This window comes from Rousettus aegyptiacus, unplaced genomic scaffold, assembly GCF_014176215.1.
Source record: "Rousettus aegyptiacus isolate mRouAeg1 unplaced genomic scaffold, mRouAeg1.p scaffold_m13_p_4, whole genome shotgun sequence".
NCBI classification, from domain to species: domain Eukaryota; kingdom Metazoa; phylum Chordata; class Mammalia; order Chiroptera; family Pteropodidae; genus Rousettus; species Rousettus aegyptiacus.
Genome location: NW_023416307.1, coordinates 127,514,207 through 127,531,344, shown reverse-complemented (window position 1 = coordinate 127,531,344; position 17,138 = coordinate 127,514,207). Strand labels below are relative to the sequence as shown.

The 17,138-nt window shown below is 32.8% G+C and overlaps 1 protein-coding gene across 2 annotated transcripts in view; it reads right to left on the bottom strand.

Moving 5' to 3' along the window:
* The window catches only part of STAG1 (stromal antigen 1), a 344,141-nt gene that overhangs the window by 244,724 nt on the left and 82,279 nt on the right, over positions 1 to 17,138 (bottom strand). For both annotated transcript variants that reach the window (XM_036218531.1, XM_036218530.1), the window contains exon 2: positions 2,738 to 2,849. In XM_036218531.1, the coding sequence (XP_036074424.1) occupies positions 2,738 to 2,766 (29 nt within the window). In that variant the 5' untranslated portion in view covers positions 2,767 to 2,849. The remainder of the gene's footprint in view (positions 1 to 2,737; positions 2,850 to 17,138) is intronic.

Genomic DNA, 17,138 nt, shown 5'->3' with positions numbered 1-17,138 from the left:
CACATGCCATTCCTTCAGGATTCCTTCTTTTCCCTTCACACCCTTTCTCTACTTCAGACATAGCTCAACTATCTCTTCTTTCCAGAAGTAGTCTAAATGAAGAGATATGTTAAAACTCTCATAAAAGCCTCTAATTTACCTTCATAGCACTAAAGGCAGTTTAGATTTATATATTTATAACTATTTGATTAATATCTATCTATAGAATCCTCATGGCAACAAGGACTGAATCTCTTCTATGTGTTTGTTCTTTCTTCTCAGAACCTGGCATACTACCTGGTATAACAATATGTGGTGAGGTATATAAATATATGGTAATTAATATTTATCAGTGCCTAATAGTAAACAGCACTATGATGACAAACTCATTGTTAATTATATCTAAGTAAGCCAAGAAATAATGAGGTCACTGACTAGAGTGACCTTTCTAGTGCTTGCATTATAACAATCAATATTGAAAAAAACATTAAGAATCGCTGGATCAAAGATTTGTCTGTTTTTGAGGAGACCTTAGTGACTATTATTGGTGAGTTCAGTCCATTTACATTTAGGGTGGTTACTGAAATATGAGGTCTTCTTATAGCCATTTTATCTTTTGCTTTCTGGTAGCTCAGAGTTTCCATTGCTTCCTTGTCCTTGTGTTTGTTTTATTTATTTTGGTTGGCTTTCATGGGTTTTCCCTCTGGTTCTTCTTGTTTTGTGATATGTACTTCAGTTATGAATCTTCTGTGAGTGGTTACCATTACGAATATGTAAAGATTAGTTATAGATATAGTCATCCATTTTCTTCTGTGTATGCCTTATCTCCATTTCTCTTTGCAAATTTGGATCTTTGAATCCTCCCCTTTTCAGTTATTGTTATCTCGTTTTGACTCTATGTATACCGAATATTCATTACTATCTTGTTTTAACAATTTTCTTATTATGTAAGCTTATAATGCCCCATTCTTACTAAGGATTGCACCCCTCTGTTTCTATTTGTCTGATAGTCACTTTACTCCTAATTATGTATTTTTTTGTTGTTGTTATTTTGTTTTAGGTGAGCCGACCCCTTTCAGTATTTCCTGTAGTGCAGGCCTCGTAGTGGAATTCCCTCAATTTTTGTATGTCTTGAAAGGTCTTTATTTCTCTCTCCTTCATATCTAAAGAAGAACTTAGCTGGATACATTATTCTAGGCTGTAAGTTCCTTTCACTTAATAGCTTGTAAGGTTTGCACTGAGAAGTCTGATGATAATCTAATGGATTTTCCTCTATAAGGTGCCATCGTCTTCTCCCCGGCTGCCCTTAAAATTCCATCTTTGTTGTTGATTTTTGATAACTTTAACACAATGTGTCTTGGTGAAGGCCTTTTTGGGCTGAGGATAATTGGGTGTTCTGAGATTTGGGAAATTCTCATCCACTATTTGTCTGAAAATGCTTTCTAGTCCCTGCTCCTTTTCCTCGCCTTTTCCTGCTACCCTCCCCCCCCCCCCGCCAAAAAAAAACTTAAAGAGCATTACAGGACCACAAAAAGGAACCTACCCAAACTTCGAGGGGTCAGAGGATACCTCGGCTAAGACATAAAGGATGAATGAGTTATTTAGGTAAGAGCAGAGGCACTGCAGACAGGATGAAGATAAACAAAAGTACAAAGAAAAAAAAGAAAATACTATGTGGAGACCTCAGAATTCTATATATGTTCAAGTTAAAGACAAATAGAGAGTTTTGAGGTAAGTAACTATTAAAAGCTTAAACTATACTTTCTATATTTGGGAGAAAGGAGGGTAGGTATTAATGGTTTTTCAAGCAGGTAAAATAGTTTGGACAACTTTTTTGTCTAATAGCTCTGGAGGAAACATAGAAAACCAAGAGACTAATCGAAAGCCAACTACAGTCTCTTGGAAAAGAGGTATATAAATAAAGAAAGCCAAGAGACTAATCGAAAGCCAACTACAGTCTCTTGGAAAAGGGGTATATAAATAAACTGAGAAAATAAAAACATAAAAAACTGTGTAAACTGATGCTCATTTACACTACATCTAAACTATTGTTATCATATAGAACCGCAGCATGCCAATTTCTAATCTGCATCTTGATGAAACCTATAAAAGGAAAAGTATCTGCCATTTCACTGATCATACTTCCCAGAAAATCCAAAAACAAAAATCCCATTCTACATCTGTCCTACAACTCCAAGACATCTAATGAGATGCCACCAGAAATGCCAACTGGTATGTCCTTCATGTTACCTCTGGCAATCAGAATTGCTTGTCAACCTCAATCTCAGGGGGAAAAAAGGAGGAGGAGGAATGTTAGAGAAACACAATGATACAGGTTAGGGGTCTACAAACTTTTTTCTGTAAATGGACAAACAAAATATATACACTTTGCAGGCAATTCATTTTCTATCACAACTTATAGCACAAGAGCAATCACAATCTATAAAGGAATAAATGTGGTTCTGTTCCAATAACACTTTATTTACAAAAACAGGCAGCATGCCAGATATGGTACATGAGTTATAGTCTGCTAACCCCTGATATAAAATAGTAACATCTTTTTTGTTCAATGTCACAGACTATATTAACATTACAATACCAAGGGCCATAAAAATATGGTAATTACACATTTTAATAGTCCCTTGAATTCAAACATATTGTCTATCAGAGAACATATCTGAGGTGTCTCATTAAATAGACTATTTGGATATAGGAAAATGTTATAATATTAAAAAAATAAGAAAACTACAATACTTACTGTAACACTGGTAACTCTGAAGTAATCATTGCTGGAAAGGTCTTTCCACAACGGAGCAAAAGAATCCAGTGCTGTACAACTCAAAACTTTAAAAATAACCTCAAAGGCAATCCTGTTAATAAAAAAAAAAAAAAATTTCCAGCTTTATTGAGCTATAGTTGATAAAACTGTTAAGATATTTAAGATGTACAATGTAGTTATCTAAAAAACATGTAGGATGTGAAGGGCTTCTTCCCCCAGAGTTAACACAACCATTGCCACGTTATTTACCTATTTTTGGTGAAAATATTTGAAGTTCTACTCCCAGAAAATTTCAGTAACAAAGTAGTTTACCAACTATAGTTACCACATTATACATTATATCCTCAGACCTTATTCATCTACAACTGAAAGTTTGTATGTCTGCACCAATGTCTCCTTATATCCCACACTTTCCAGTCCCCAGTAAAATCACTTTTTTACTGTTTCCATAAGTTTAACTTTTTTTTTAAAGATTCTACATAGAAGTGATACCATGTGATGTCTGTCTTTCTCTGTCTGGCTTATTTCACTTAGCACAATGCCCACCAGGTTCATCCATTAAAAATGACAATTATTTTTATTAACACACAATGATATTTAGCATGTCTGTGTGTTATGTGCGTATGTACATACACACTATGCACACACACCAGGTTTTCTTTATTCACTCATCTGTTGACAGACACTTAGGTTATTTCCATACCTTGGTTATTTGTGAATAATGACGCTATGAACAGAGGCACACACATATCCCTTTGGATAATAATTTTGTTTCCTTTGAAAGATTACCAGAAATGGAATGCCTCAATCATATGGTAGTTTTATTTTTAATTATTTGAGGAATTTCAATACTGATTTCCATAGAGACTGCACCAGTTTATACTACTACCAACAATATACAAAACAAGGGTTTTCTTTTCTCCACATCCTCACAAGGACTTATCTCATTTTTTTGATAATGGATATCCTAACAGGTGTGAGGTGATATCTCAATGTGGTTTTGATTTGCATTTCCCTGATAATTAGTGATGTTGACACATTTTTATGTATCCATTGGTTATTATTTGTATGTCTTCTTGGGGGAAAATGTCTATTTTAGTCTTTTGAAAAACTATTTTAAAATAAAACTAATATGCCTAACTATATAGACCACAATCAATCACACTCCTTGATATTTACCCAAATGAACTGAAAACTTATGTCCACACAAAAACATGCACAAAGGTATTTAAGCAGCTTTATTCAAAACTGCTAAATCATGGAAGCAACCAAAGTTTCCTTCAGGTGGTAAATGGATAAATTAACAAATAGATAAATAAACCATGGTACACACAGACAATGCAATGTTATTTGGCACTAAAAAGAAGTAAGGTAGCAAGCCATGAAAACACATGGAGGAAGCTCAAATGCATATTACTACTAAGAAAAAGAAGCAAATCTGAAACTGCTACACACAGCATGATTCCAACTAGACAGCATTCTGAGAAAGGCAAAACTACGAAAACGGCAAAAGAATTAGTGGCTGATAGCATGCAGGGAGCAGAAGGGATGGATAAGTGGGCACAGAGGATTTGAGGGGCAGTGAAACCGAATTCTGCATAATACAATGGTAGGTATAGACATATGTCATATATTTGTTAAAAGCCATGAAATGCACAACATCAAGAGTAAACCCTAATGAAAACTATGGACTTTGGGTGATTATGACATGGCAATATAAGTTCACTGCTTTTTAACAGATGTACCACTATGGTGCGAGATGCTGACAGTAGAGGAGGCTGTACGTATGTGGTAAGAGAGGGTAAAGAGAATCTCTCTACCTTCTGCTTAATTCTGCTGTGAACTTGAAACTTCTTCAAAAAACAGTCTATTCTAAAAAAAAAAAAAGTAGCAGGGAGAAGTGGGACAAAAACAGAGCATCCAAGACAGGCCATGATAAAATAGCAAATAGAATAACATGTACAATTGGAATTCCAGAGAGAAAAAGTACAGAGCAGAAAAAATATTTAACGAGATAACAGAATTTTCCAAAAACATTTTAAGATATTAAAACACAGGTGGAAGATTAGAGGATTCCCAGGCAGAATATTCTAAGACATAAATAGTGCTAAAAACCAGTTAAAAAAAAAATTCAAAAGGAATCTCGAGAAATAAAATTCTTCACATACAGAAAAACAAAAATAAAAATTAAATCAAACATTTTGTTTGAAACCATGTTAAAAGACAGAACAGCATTCTTAAAGTGCTGAGGGAAAAAAATGAACCTTGAATTATATTTCCAATGATAAGAATCTTTCAAAAATGAAAGGGGTGATATGTCATGGAAAATTGAGAAGAACCTCCAAGAATAAACCCCTCAGTGAAGTAACTCTTAGGTTGCCCCAAAAATTAAAGACAAAATCAACTTTTTATAGACATCTGGAATCTGTCTACCATCTCCCCTCCCCTAGCTCAATAGTGCCCATAGGACAGCAGACCAAGTTCCAGGTACAACTTGCTGGTGCCAAAGAGATAAACATAGACTCTGTTCTCAAAAATTGTGGCTGTGTGTTTTGAAGGACTTCCCAGGTGTCATCTTTCAAAAGTATTTAAAGACATACACTACAAGTAGTTGTCTGGGGCATGAGATAGTAGATGGAACAAACAACAGACAATATGAAAAACCTTGAAATAAGGAGGCTCAGCAGGAAGCTACTGTGAGAACTAGGGACTTTAAAAAGCTAGCACAAAACCCAGAAAATCCAGAGTGCTACACGTAACCCTACAACTGGATACAGACTTAGAGAAGTACTGAGAGGAATATAGGCTTGCACCTCTAGCTGATCTTTGGGTTCTGCATAATCACACAGTAAAGACTAAGGCAGAGCTACAAGCCGCCTAACCTTCGAATAAATACCTCAGCTAACCAATAATATGCAAACACCAAAAGATAACATTTTTTTCCTTTTGACTCCATTGGCTCAGGAACTTTGTAAGATTGCTGCGAACTAAGGGGATAAGAAAATGTCAGTTACCACACATGATAAGAATTACAATCTTTGAAAAAAGTTAGGAAAAGTCACTCAACAGATGACTACAATCCTCAAGAGGTAATAACAGTAAACCCTGGGGAGTACGGAAGAATCAGTGTTCGTTCAAAGTTACATTATAATATTCAAAATGTCTTTTGTTTTTAACAAAAACAATGAAAAAAAAAATCACAAGGCATACAAAGAAACAGGAAAGTATGGCCCATTAACAGGGAAGAAAGAAGAAGTTGACAGAAATTATCTCTGAGTACGCCCAGGCATAGGATTTAGGCTTTTAGAGGAAGATAGAGAGACTTCCCAAAGAAGATAAAAAGTAGAAAGAATACCTACAATAGCAGAAAATGTCCCAATTTTTATAAAATATAGACATCTACACAATCAAAGTCATCAAACTACAAGGAGGATAAACTCTAAGAAATTCATGCAGACACAAACTGTAATCCAACTATAAGAGTCACAGAAAATGAGAGAATCTTGAAAGAACAACAAAACAATGACTGTCACATTCAAGTAATCCTCAGTAAGACTAATGGTCAAATTCCCACAAAAACATGTAGCCAGAAGGCTGTAGGATAACATATCTAAAATTTCGAAAGAAAACTGTCAAGCAAGAATTCTATATCCAGCAAACTGTCACTCAAAAATAACAGAAAAATTAAGACAGTCCTAGGAAAAAAACAAAACAAAAATTGAGGAAGACTACTGCTAGACATACCCTACCCAATAGTAAAATGCTAAAGACAGTCCTTTAACCTAGAAATGAAAGGACAACAGACAGTAATTTGAAGCTATATGAAAAATGAAGAACAGTGGTAAAGTAATTAGAAGTCCATTTTATTGTATTTTTGGTTTCCCATATGTTTGTGGTATTGTATTCTTGCTTCCTATCCAATTTAAAAGGCAAATACATAGAACAATAATTATATACTTAAGTTAATAGACACACAACATATAAAGATGTAATTTTTAACTATAACATAAGGGGGAGGGTTGAAGAAAGGAGAATTTCATAAATTAACTGTTACTATCAATTCGAGTAAGATTGGTATAAATTTAGGATATTAATTATGATCACCAGGATAATTACTAAGAAAATAATTTTAAAATCTAATCTAGTCGGCCCTTCATATGTGCAGGTGTTGATTGCTTGCATTCAACCAAATGTAGATCAAAAACTGTACTTCCAAACCACAGTTGGGAATCCACAAGAGGTCTTGGATCCAACTCCCCGAGAATACTGACAAACTGCTCTACTGCTCTAGTGGAAAATGATACACTAAAAAAGCTCAAACACAAAAGGAGACAGTATTGGAGAAATTGAGCAACGAAGAAGATATCAAATATATAGAAGACAAATAGTTAAATGGGAAAAGTCCTTCCATATCAGTAATCACCTTAAATGTATTAAGCTCATCAGTTAAGAAACAGACTGGCACGATGGATTTTTAAAAATTGATCCAATTACATGCTGTCTACAAGAGATTCACTTTAGACTTAAATATACATAGGTTGAAAATAAGAACATGCAAAAAGATAGTCTATACAAATAATAACCTAAAGAAAGCTATACTAATGCTAGTATCAGAAAAAAATAAATTTTAAGTCAAAACTTATATGAGCCACAAAGCAGAATATAATATATTGGTTTAAAATGGTCAATTCATCAGGAACTTTTAAGAATCATTAGGTTATATATACCAAACAGCAGATTCCCAAAATATATGAAACAAACACTGACAGAATGAAAAGAGAAACAGACAGTGCTACGATAATAGTTGGCGACTTGAATACACCACTTTCGGTAAAACACAAAAGATATAGCAAGAACAATAAGGGAAAATAGGAGTCTAACAAAACCATAAACCACCTATACCTGACAGATACATTCAGAACACTCACAACAGGATACCCATTCTTCTCAAGTGCACATACAACATTCCCCAAGACAGCTGATTAGGCCACAAATAAGTCTCAATAAATTTTAAAAGGCTGAAATTACAGAAAGCATCTTCTTTCAGCAGAGAAATCAATAACAGGAGAAAAACTGGAAAATTCACAAATATGTGGAAATTAGATAACACTCAAATTATTAATGAGTCAGAGAAGAAATCATAAGAGAAATTAGTATTTTGAGAGAAATGAAAACAAAATCACTACATATATACTAAAATATATAAGATGTAGCAAAGCAGTGTTCAGAGGAAAATAATAGCTATAAACATCTACAGCTTTTTAAAAATAGAAAGATCTTAATTCAATAACATAACTCTACACCATAAGGAATGAGAAAAAGAAGAGCAAACTAATCCTAAAAGTGGCAAAAAGAAATCACAGAAATTAGAACGGAAATGATCAAAGTAGAGATTTAAAAAACAAGAGAGAATTGAAACAGAAATTGGTTCTTAGAAAAAAAATCAACAAATTTGAAAAGTTTTTAGATAGACTAAGTAAAAAAAAGAGAAGATGCAAAAAACTTCAATCATAAATGTAGGCAAGAATATTACTATCAACCTTACAGAGATAAAAAGACTGTAAGAAAATAGGAAGGACAATAGTGTGCCAATAAATTGCACAACCTACATTAAATAGACAAATTTTGGGACATGCACAAATTGCCATAGCTGGCTCCAGGAAAAACAGAAAATCTGAATACACACACAACACATAAAAAAAAAAGACTGAATCAGTTATCCAAAATCTCCCAAGAATAAAGTCTGGAACCAAATGGCTTCCCTGGTGAATTCTATGGACATGTAAATAACACCAAGCCTTCTCAAATTGTTTCAAAAAATATACAAGGAAGAAAAGATGTCCTAAGTCTGAGGTCAGTGATTCTTTTGTGTGAAAGCCAGAGAAGGACACCACAAGCAAACTACAGACCAATCTGCCATATAATTATATATACAAAAATTCTCCAAAAAATACTAGCAAAAAGAATCTCATTACACAAAAAATATAACATACTGTGGGCAAGTCAGATTTACCTCAGAAATGCAAGAGTGGTTCAAGATTAGAAAATAAATGTAATACATTAATAGAAAAAAGGGAATAAAGAATCACATGATCATCTCAAATTATGACAAAAAGCATTTGACAAAATCTTAAAGGACACCAAAGAGCCAAAATACTCTTTCATGACAAAAACATTAAAAAAAAAAAAAACTATAAATAGAAGGGCACTTTCTTAATATGCTAAAGGGCATTTATGAAAAGTGCATAGGTTAACTTTATACTCAGTGATGAAAGACTAAAATAAATCTTTCCCCCTAAAATTAGGAAAAAGATAATAATGTCCATTATCACCATGGCTTTCAACACTGTATTGCTATGTTCTACCCAGAGCACTTTGTTAAGAAAGAGACATAAATCACATCCAAATAGGAAAAGTAAAACTATTTCTATTCACAGATGACATACCTTATATACAGAAAATTTCAAATAATCGACAACAAAATACTAGCAAAGAAATGTTGCAGGGTGCAAGATAACATATAAAAATCAATTGTGTTTATTAAAACTAACAAATTCATCAATGTTACAAGATACGAAATCAACACACAAAAATCTGTTTTGTTTGTACATTAATAATGAACAAACCAAAAAGGAAATAAAAGGAAAATTCTATTTACAATAGCATCAGAAAAAATAAAATATTAAAAGTCAGCCCAATCAAGGCAAAAAACTTATATAATGAAAACTACAAAACATTGCTGAAAGAAATAAAAGACATCAATCAATAACATGGAAAGACAACCTATGTTCATTAGATTGGAAGACTTATTATTAAGATGTCAGTGCTATCCAAAACAATCTACAGATTCAACACAATCACTATCAAATCCTAATTATTTCTTCGTAAAAATAAAAAATTCCATCTAAAATTCTTATGGAATCTCAAGAAAGGAACCCTTAAAAGTCAAAACAATATTGCAAAAAGAGACCTAAGTTGAATTCTTACACTTCCTGATTCTAAATTTACCATAATGCAAGAGTGAGTAATCAGAAGCATGTGGTACTGGCATAAAGACAAACATATAGACCAATGAAATAGAAAGTCTAAAAATAAGCTCTCATATAAATGGTCAAATGAATTTTGACAAGGGTGTGCCCAAACCATGCACTGGTGAAAGGGCAGTATTTTCAACATATGGTGCTGGGAAAAATGAATATTCACATCCACAACAATGAAGATGGACCCTGACCTTTCACCATATACAAAAATTAACTCAAAATGGATAAAACACCTAAATGTAAGAGCTACAACTACAAATTTCTTAGGAAAAAATAGGACAAAATAATGGGTTTGGCAATGATTTTCTGGATATGACACCAAAAGCATAGATACTTTGGACTTCACCAAAAACAAACAAACAAAAAATAACCAAAAAAACACCTGTATATCAAAGGACAGTATCGACAGAAATAAAAGACAATAAGGATTGGAAGAAAATATCATATGTCTGGGAAGAATCTAATATCCAGAATATATATATTTAGAGCTCCACAATGACCCCAAATAAATAAATAAATAAATAAATAAATAAATAAATAAAGCTCAAAGGACTTCAGTAGACACTTCTCCAAGGAAGATAAATAACTGAACGACAAGCACATAAAAAGATGTGTAATGACATCATTAGTCATTACAGAAACACAAATTAAAAAATAAGTAATATCATTTGCCATGTATCCCAATCAGTAGGATGGCTATAATCATGAAAATGGAAAATAACAAGTGTGAGAAAATCTATGTCATCTTGGGTTAAGCAAAGAGTTCTTATACATACCAAAAGCATCATCTATTTAAAAAAAAAAAAAAGACAAAAAGTTTAATTGAACTGCATCATTTTTTTTTTTTTCTGCAAAAGACATTACAAAAAGAATGAAAAGTCAGAGACTGGGATAAAATACTTGCAAATCACATAGAGAACTCAGAACAATATATAAAGACCTCTCAAAACTCAAAAATAAAAAAATTTTAAAAACTCATTTTTTTTAAATGGGTGAAAAATTTGAACAGCTACTTCACCAAAGATGATAACTGGGTAACAAATGTTCCAATGGATGCTACTCTTTACCATTAAGGAAATAGAAATTAAAAACACAATAAGATACTACTACATACAAATTAAATGACTAAAATTAAAAAGACCATTTCAAGTGCTGGGGAGGAGTCAGGACAACTAAAAATCCCATACATGGCTGAAGAGAATGCGCAATAGCAATAATCTTTTTTTTTTTTTAAATGTTTGGCAGTTCCTTAAAAACTTAAACTCACATTAATCATATGATCAATCAATGACACTCCTAGTAAGTTATCCAAGTGAAAAGAAAGCTTATGTTCACACGAAAACATATACTTTTATTCATAATCATCAACAACTTTATCACCCAAAAATATCTTTAAGTGAATTACTGAATAAATGTTATGGTACACCCATATAGTGGAATACTATTCAACAATTAATGAAAAGGAATGGAAAACTGGTACATGCCACAATATTAATGGATCTCGAGTGTATAGATTACATACATACTGTGTAATTCCATTTATGAGATATTCTAGAAAATTAGTGAGATGAGGAACAGATCACAGGTTGTTAGAGGTTGGGAGAAAAGAGGGCTGACTACAGAAATGGTGTAATAGAATTTGGGGGGCAAAGGGTGAATGCAAATTCAATCTCTTCTTTTAAATCTAACCAAGATCTTTGGCAGAAATTACTAAGATGATTCTCAAATAAATATGGAAATGAAAAGGAACTACAATAACCAAAATAGTTTGAAAAGAACAAAGTCAGAAGACTCATTATCTGAATCCTCTAAACAAGGTCATATAAAAAAACACAAAAATGGAATATTTTACATATTTATATGCAATTTGTATTTTTCACTCAGAAAAGCATTGTGGACATTCCACTGCATTTGCTTTATTATTCCTTAATACCTATGTGTCATAAATGTATTTAAAACATATTAGTGAAAACCCAGCCTGTCTCTAATTTTTTGCTACTATGAACAATGCTGTGAGATAACATTCTTCAATTATACATATTTATAGCACAGATTCCTTTATTTTCCTGCAAAAGACACTACAAAAAGAATAAAAAGACAAGTCAAAGACTAGGATAAAATACTTGTAAATCACATAGAGAACTCAGAAGAATGTAAAAAGAACTCTCAAGACTCAAAAATAAGGAAACAACTCATTTTATAATGAACATTTATAAAACATTCAAATTTTTACTGCCATATTTCCCTCTGAAAATACTGTACCAATTTATACTTCTTTTACTAGTATATGCAGCATTAAACAAAAAATTTTTATGTAGTTAAACTTATTAAATTAGTACAGTTTTTGTTTTATACCAGCACAACTTTAAAAGGTAGAACACTTCCTGCTCTAGCTCTAATCCTCTTGCTTTGAATCGACCACATACCAACATTTTTAATGATGGTTTCAGAACATTTGCAAGACTGAAAATCTCAATTCATGGATACTTTGCTTAAGTAAAATAACGTGGGGCACTGTTATTCTGTACATTATGCTTTATGTATCCTCTAAGGCTTTAAAAATATTTCGCTTGGTGGAAAAGATATAAATAAATCATTAGTTCTGACCTTTCACTTAGCATTATATAACCTCTTAATCTTAACTTTTATTCTAATCATTGCTTTAAAAGTCTTGTTTTTACTTAGTATATTTCTCATAAGCCATCCTAACATCATTCTTATAGTGCTAGCAATCTTACAATTCATCCTTGGTCACACACCCATCTATTTCATTTTTATAGGTCACCTTCCTTAAACTGGCATTGCTCTGTATTCATTTGCTTTTGCTTTTTTCTTCTTTATTGAGAATATCCAACATTCATTATCTACTGATGTAGTCTCCATGCTAGATACTGTCCTAGTTTTTATCTCCAAGAATAAAAATTTTCCAGTCTTTCTGAATTATCTTTATTTTAAATGTACTTTACCTAAAAGAACCTATGTACCTCTGCCTCTCTGTCTCCCCACCTCCCCCACCGCCCTGAAAGTTTCTCTAATATCTAAGGTACATTATATTATTCATGATCACCAATACTGTCGTCTAAGCTGGCCTGATTACTTCTCAGGGTTCCTAATCCTTCCATCTTCTCCAATCCTCACAATCAAAACAAAACACCAAAAGAAAAAAAAAAGAAAGAAAGAAAGAAAAAAGGTTGTTCTCATTATTTTGTCAAACTTCTGAGGGATAAAAAATGGCAACAAAACAGGTAAATAGAAGGCAGAAAACCAGTAAGAACAGAGGTAAACTCGAAACACCAAACATCAACTGACTATAATTGACATCTATAGACTCCATCATTCAACGAGAGCAGAATTCACATTCTTCTCAAGCTTACATGGACCAGTCATCAAGACTGACCACATCACATTGTGGGCCATGAAATACACTTTTTAATTTGAAAAATAGAAATCATACAATGTATACTCTCAGACTACAATGGAATTTAAACAGAAAATCATTAACAGAAAGTTGAAACATCTCAAAAACACTTGGAGAGTAAACAGCACACTCCTAAATAACACGTTAATCAAAGAAAAAAATCTCGACAGAAATTTTTAAATATTTCAAGCTAAATGAATATGAAAATACAACTTAGCAAAATTTATAGGCTGCAGCAAAAGCAGTGCTTAAAGAAAAATTTATAGCATTCGATACATATATGAAAAATAAATCCAAACAATTATCTAAGCTTCCATCTTTAAAAAAAAAGCAAATTAAATCAAAACAAAGCAGAAAAAAATAATAAAAATGAGAGCGAAATCAAATATGTTGAAAACAGTAACTCAACAAAGAAAATGGCTGAAACCAAAAGGTTTCAGAGAGAAGACACAAAACACCATTACCTAAAATTAAAGAAAGGAATATCAGTACAGAATCCCATGACATTAAAAATAAAAAAGTACTATGAACTATGCCCACAAGTTTCATAACCTAAATGAAATGTACCAATTCCTTAAAAGACACAACCTGGCCAAAGTCATACAACAATGAACAATGTGACTAGGTCTACATCTACTTAAGAAATTGACTCAATAATTAATAACCTTCCAAGACAGAAAGCACAGGATCCCGATGGGTTTACCAGTGAATTCTACCAAACATTTAAGAAAGAAGATATACCAATTCTCTGCAATATCTTCTAGAAAACAGAAGTAGAGGTAATACCTCTTAACTTGCACTATGAAGACAGTATTACCCTAATTCCAAAACTAAAGATATTACAAGAAAACAACAGTCCGATATCTCTAATGAACACAGATGTAGAAATCCTCAACAAAATATTAGCAAAACAAATTTTAAACTGTATTAAAAGAATTATATACCACAACCAACTCAGATTTATCCCAGGTATGCAAGGCTGGTTAATATTTGAAAATCAAATAATGTAACCTATCACATCAAGAGCCAAAAAAGAAAAATGTCACGGTCATATCAAGATGCAGGAAAAACGTCTCACAAAATACAACACCCACTCATAATTTAAAACTCTCAGCAAACACACTTGCTCAACCGCGCGCGCGCACACACACACACACACACAAACACACACACTACAGCTAACAACGTACATAATGATGAGCAACTAGAAGCGTTCCTGATAAGACCAGGAACAAAACAAGAATGTCTTCTTCTCACCGCTCCTTTTCAACAGTGTACTAGAAGTCCAGACTAATGGAATAAAACAAGAAAAGGGGCAGGAGGAATAAAATTTTCCTTAGATGCAGATTACATGGTCGTCTACATAAAATATCTTTAAAAAAATAAAAAACCAGAGGAAAAAACTAATAAGCAATTACAGTAAGGCTGCAGACTGTAAAGTTAATATATAAAAGTCAAAAACTTTCAAATCTACAATGAGCAAGTAAAATTTCAAATTAAAAATAATATCATTTACATTAGTGCTCTCCAAAATAAATACTTAGATATAAATGCAACAAAATATGCGCAAGATCTATTTAAGAAAAAGTACAAAACTCTGATGAAAGAAATCTAAGAACTATAAATAAACAGAAAACTATTCCATGCCCACAGATAGGAAGACTCAATATGGTCAAAATGGCAATCCTCAACTTGATCTATAAATTCACCACCCACGATCTCAATCAAAATTCCAGCAAGTTATGCTAACTGATGCTAATTTTTATTATGAAAGGTAAAAGATCCAGAATATGCAACACAATATTAAAGAAGTACAAAGTTGGAAGACTGATATGACTTGATTTCAATACTTACTATAATACTTAAGACAATGTGATATTGGTAAAAGACCAAATAGAACAATGGAACAAAAAAGTCCAAAAGACAGACCCACACAAAAACATTCAACTGATCTTTGACAAAGGAGAAAAAGTGATACAATGGCAAAAGAAATATTCTCTTCAGCATACAGTGCTAAAACTGGACATCCACATGCAAGGGGAAAAAAACTAATCTAGATACAGATCTTACACTCTTCACAAATAGAACTCAAAATGAATCAAAGATCTAAATGTAAACTTGAAAGTATAAAACTCTGAGAAGATCACAGAAGAAAATCTACTAGATGACCTTGGGAGTACAACGCTAATTTTTTAGATACAACACCAAAGACAGAAGCTATAAAAAAAAATTGATAAACTGGACATCATTAAAATTAAAAACTCTGCTCATCAAAAGACACTGTCAAGAAAAGAAGATGACATGTCACAGATTGGGAAATAATATTTACAAAAACAAGTCTTTCCAATATTTGAAGTGTTATCCAAAATATATGAAGAACTTTTAAAACTCAACTGTAAGAAAAAAACCTCCTTAAAATATGGGCAAAAGACCTGAATCAACACCTCACCAAAGAAGATATACAGATGGCACACAGGCATATAAAAAGTCACTCAACATCATATGTCATTACTGCAAATTTAAAAAACAATACCTCTTATACGTATATTAGAATGGTGAAAAATCCAGAACACTGACAAAATCAAAGGCTGGCAAGGACATGGAGCAATAGAAACTCTCTTACGTTGCTAACAGGAATGAAAAATGGCACAGCAACTTTGTAAGACAGGTAGTTTCTTACAAAATTAAACATACTCTTAGCATGTGATCCAGCAATCATTCTTCTTAGTATTTACTCGAAGGAGCTGAAAACTTATGTCCACACAAAAATCCTTTATAGGAATGTTTATAGCAGCTCTATTCATAACTGCCAAAACATGGAAGCAATCTCAGGTAGGCGAATGGATAAATAAACTATAGTATATCTGGACAGTTGATTATTCAGCACTAAAAAGAAATGAGCTATCAAGACATGAAAAGACATGGAAGAACCTTAAATACCTACCACCAAGTGAAAGAAACCTACCTGAAAAGGCTACATTCTGTACGATTCCAACTATATGACATTCTGGAAAAGGCAAAACTATGAAGACAGTACAAAGATTAGGGGCTGGAGGATGGGGAGGGATGAACAGGTTGAGTGCAGAGGATTTTAAGGCAGTGAAAATACTCTAGATGACAATATGATGATGAATATGTCATTATACATTTGTCCAAACCCACAGAATGTACAACACCAAGAATGAAACCTAATATAAACTATGAACGTTAGGGTGATTACCATGTGTCAATATAAGCTCATCAACTGACCAGATGTAGCATTCTGGTGTGAGATGTTCCTAGTTATCGAAGGCTTTAGTGTATGTGGAGAAAGGAGTATATGAAAAGTCTCTAAACCTTCTGTTTAATTTTGCTGTGATCCTAAAACTGGTCTTAAAAATCAAGTCTTTTAAAAGGATAAAATAAATAATTTATCAGCAGGTCAAGGTTTTCAGCAGATAATTTATGCCCTTATAACTTTTCTTTTTCCTGGACGATTTTATGATCTCATGTGGATTTAAGCATGAATGTGCAAGACTGCATATGTACACACAGACACAGAGGCACAATGTCCTGTCTGCTTAAACATGCAGTACCCCCATCTGTTACAATGCACTCTGCCATAAATGATGAAAGGAAGAAAAATAAAATGCACAATGTAACTGTTAGTCTGTTCATTTCCTAGGATAACACTCTGTTTTATAAATTCCTATTAACTGAACCAAGAACAAGGGTTAAAGTAATATCTGAAATATAGTTTATTTCCATTATATGCAGTTTCATCTGTCAAGTAGGTCTTCAGAGGAACTCACTCTCTAGGTAGACTTATATAATACAATCTCATTAATTCAGGCTCTTCTTTTTGTCATTTCTAAATTTTATGTGAGTTACCTTAAAGAATCTATTAGCAGTGAATGTCAACAAACATGTAGGTGGGGGTGTC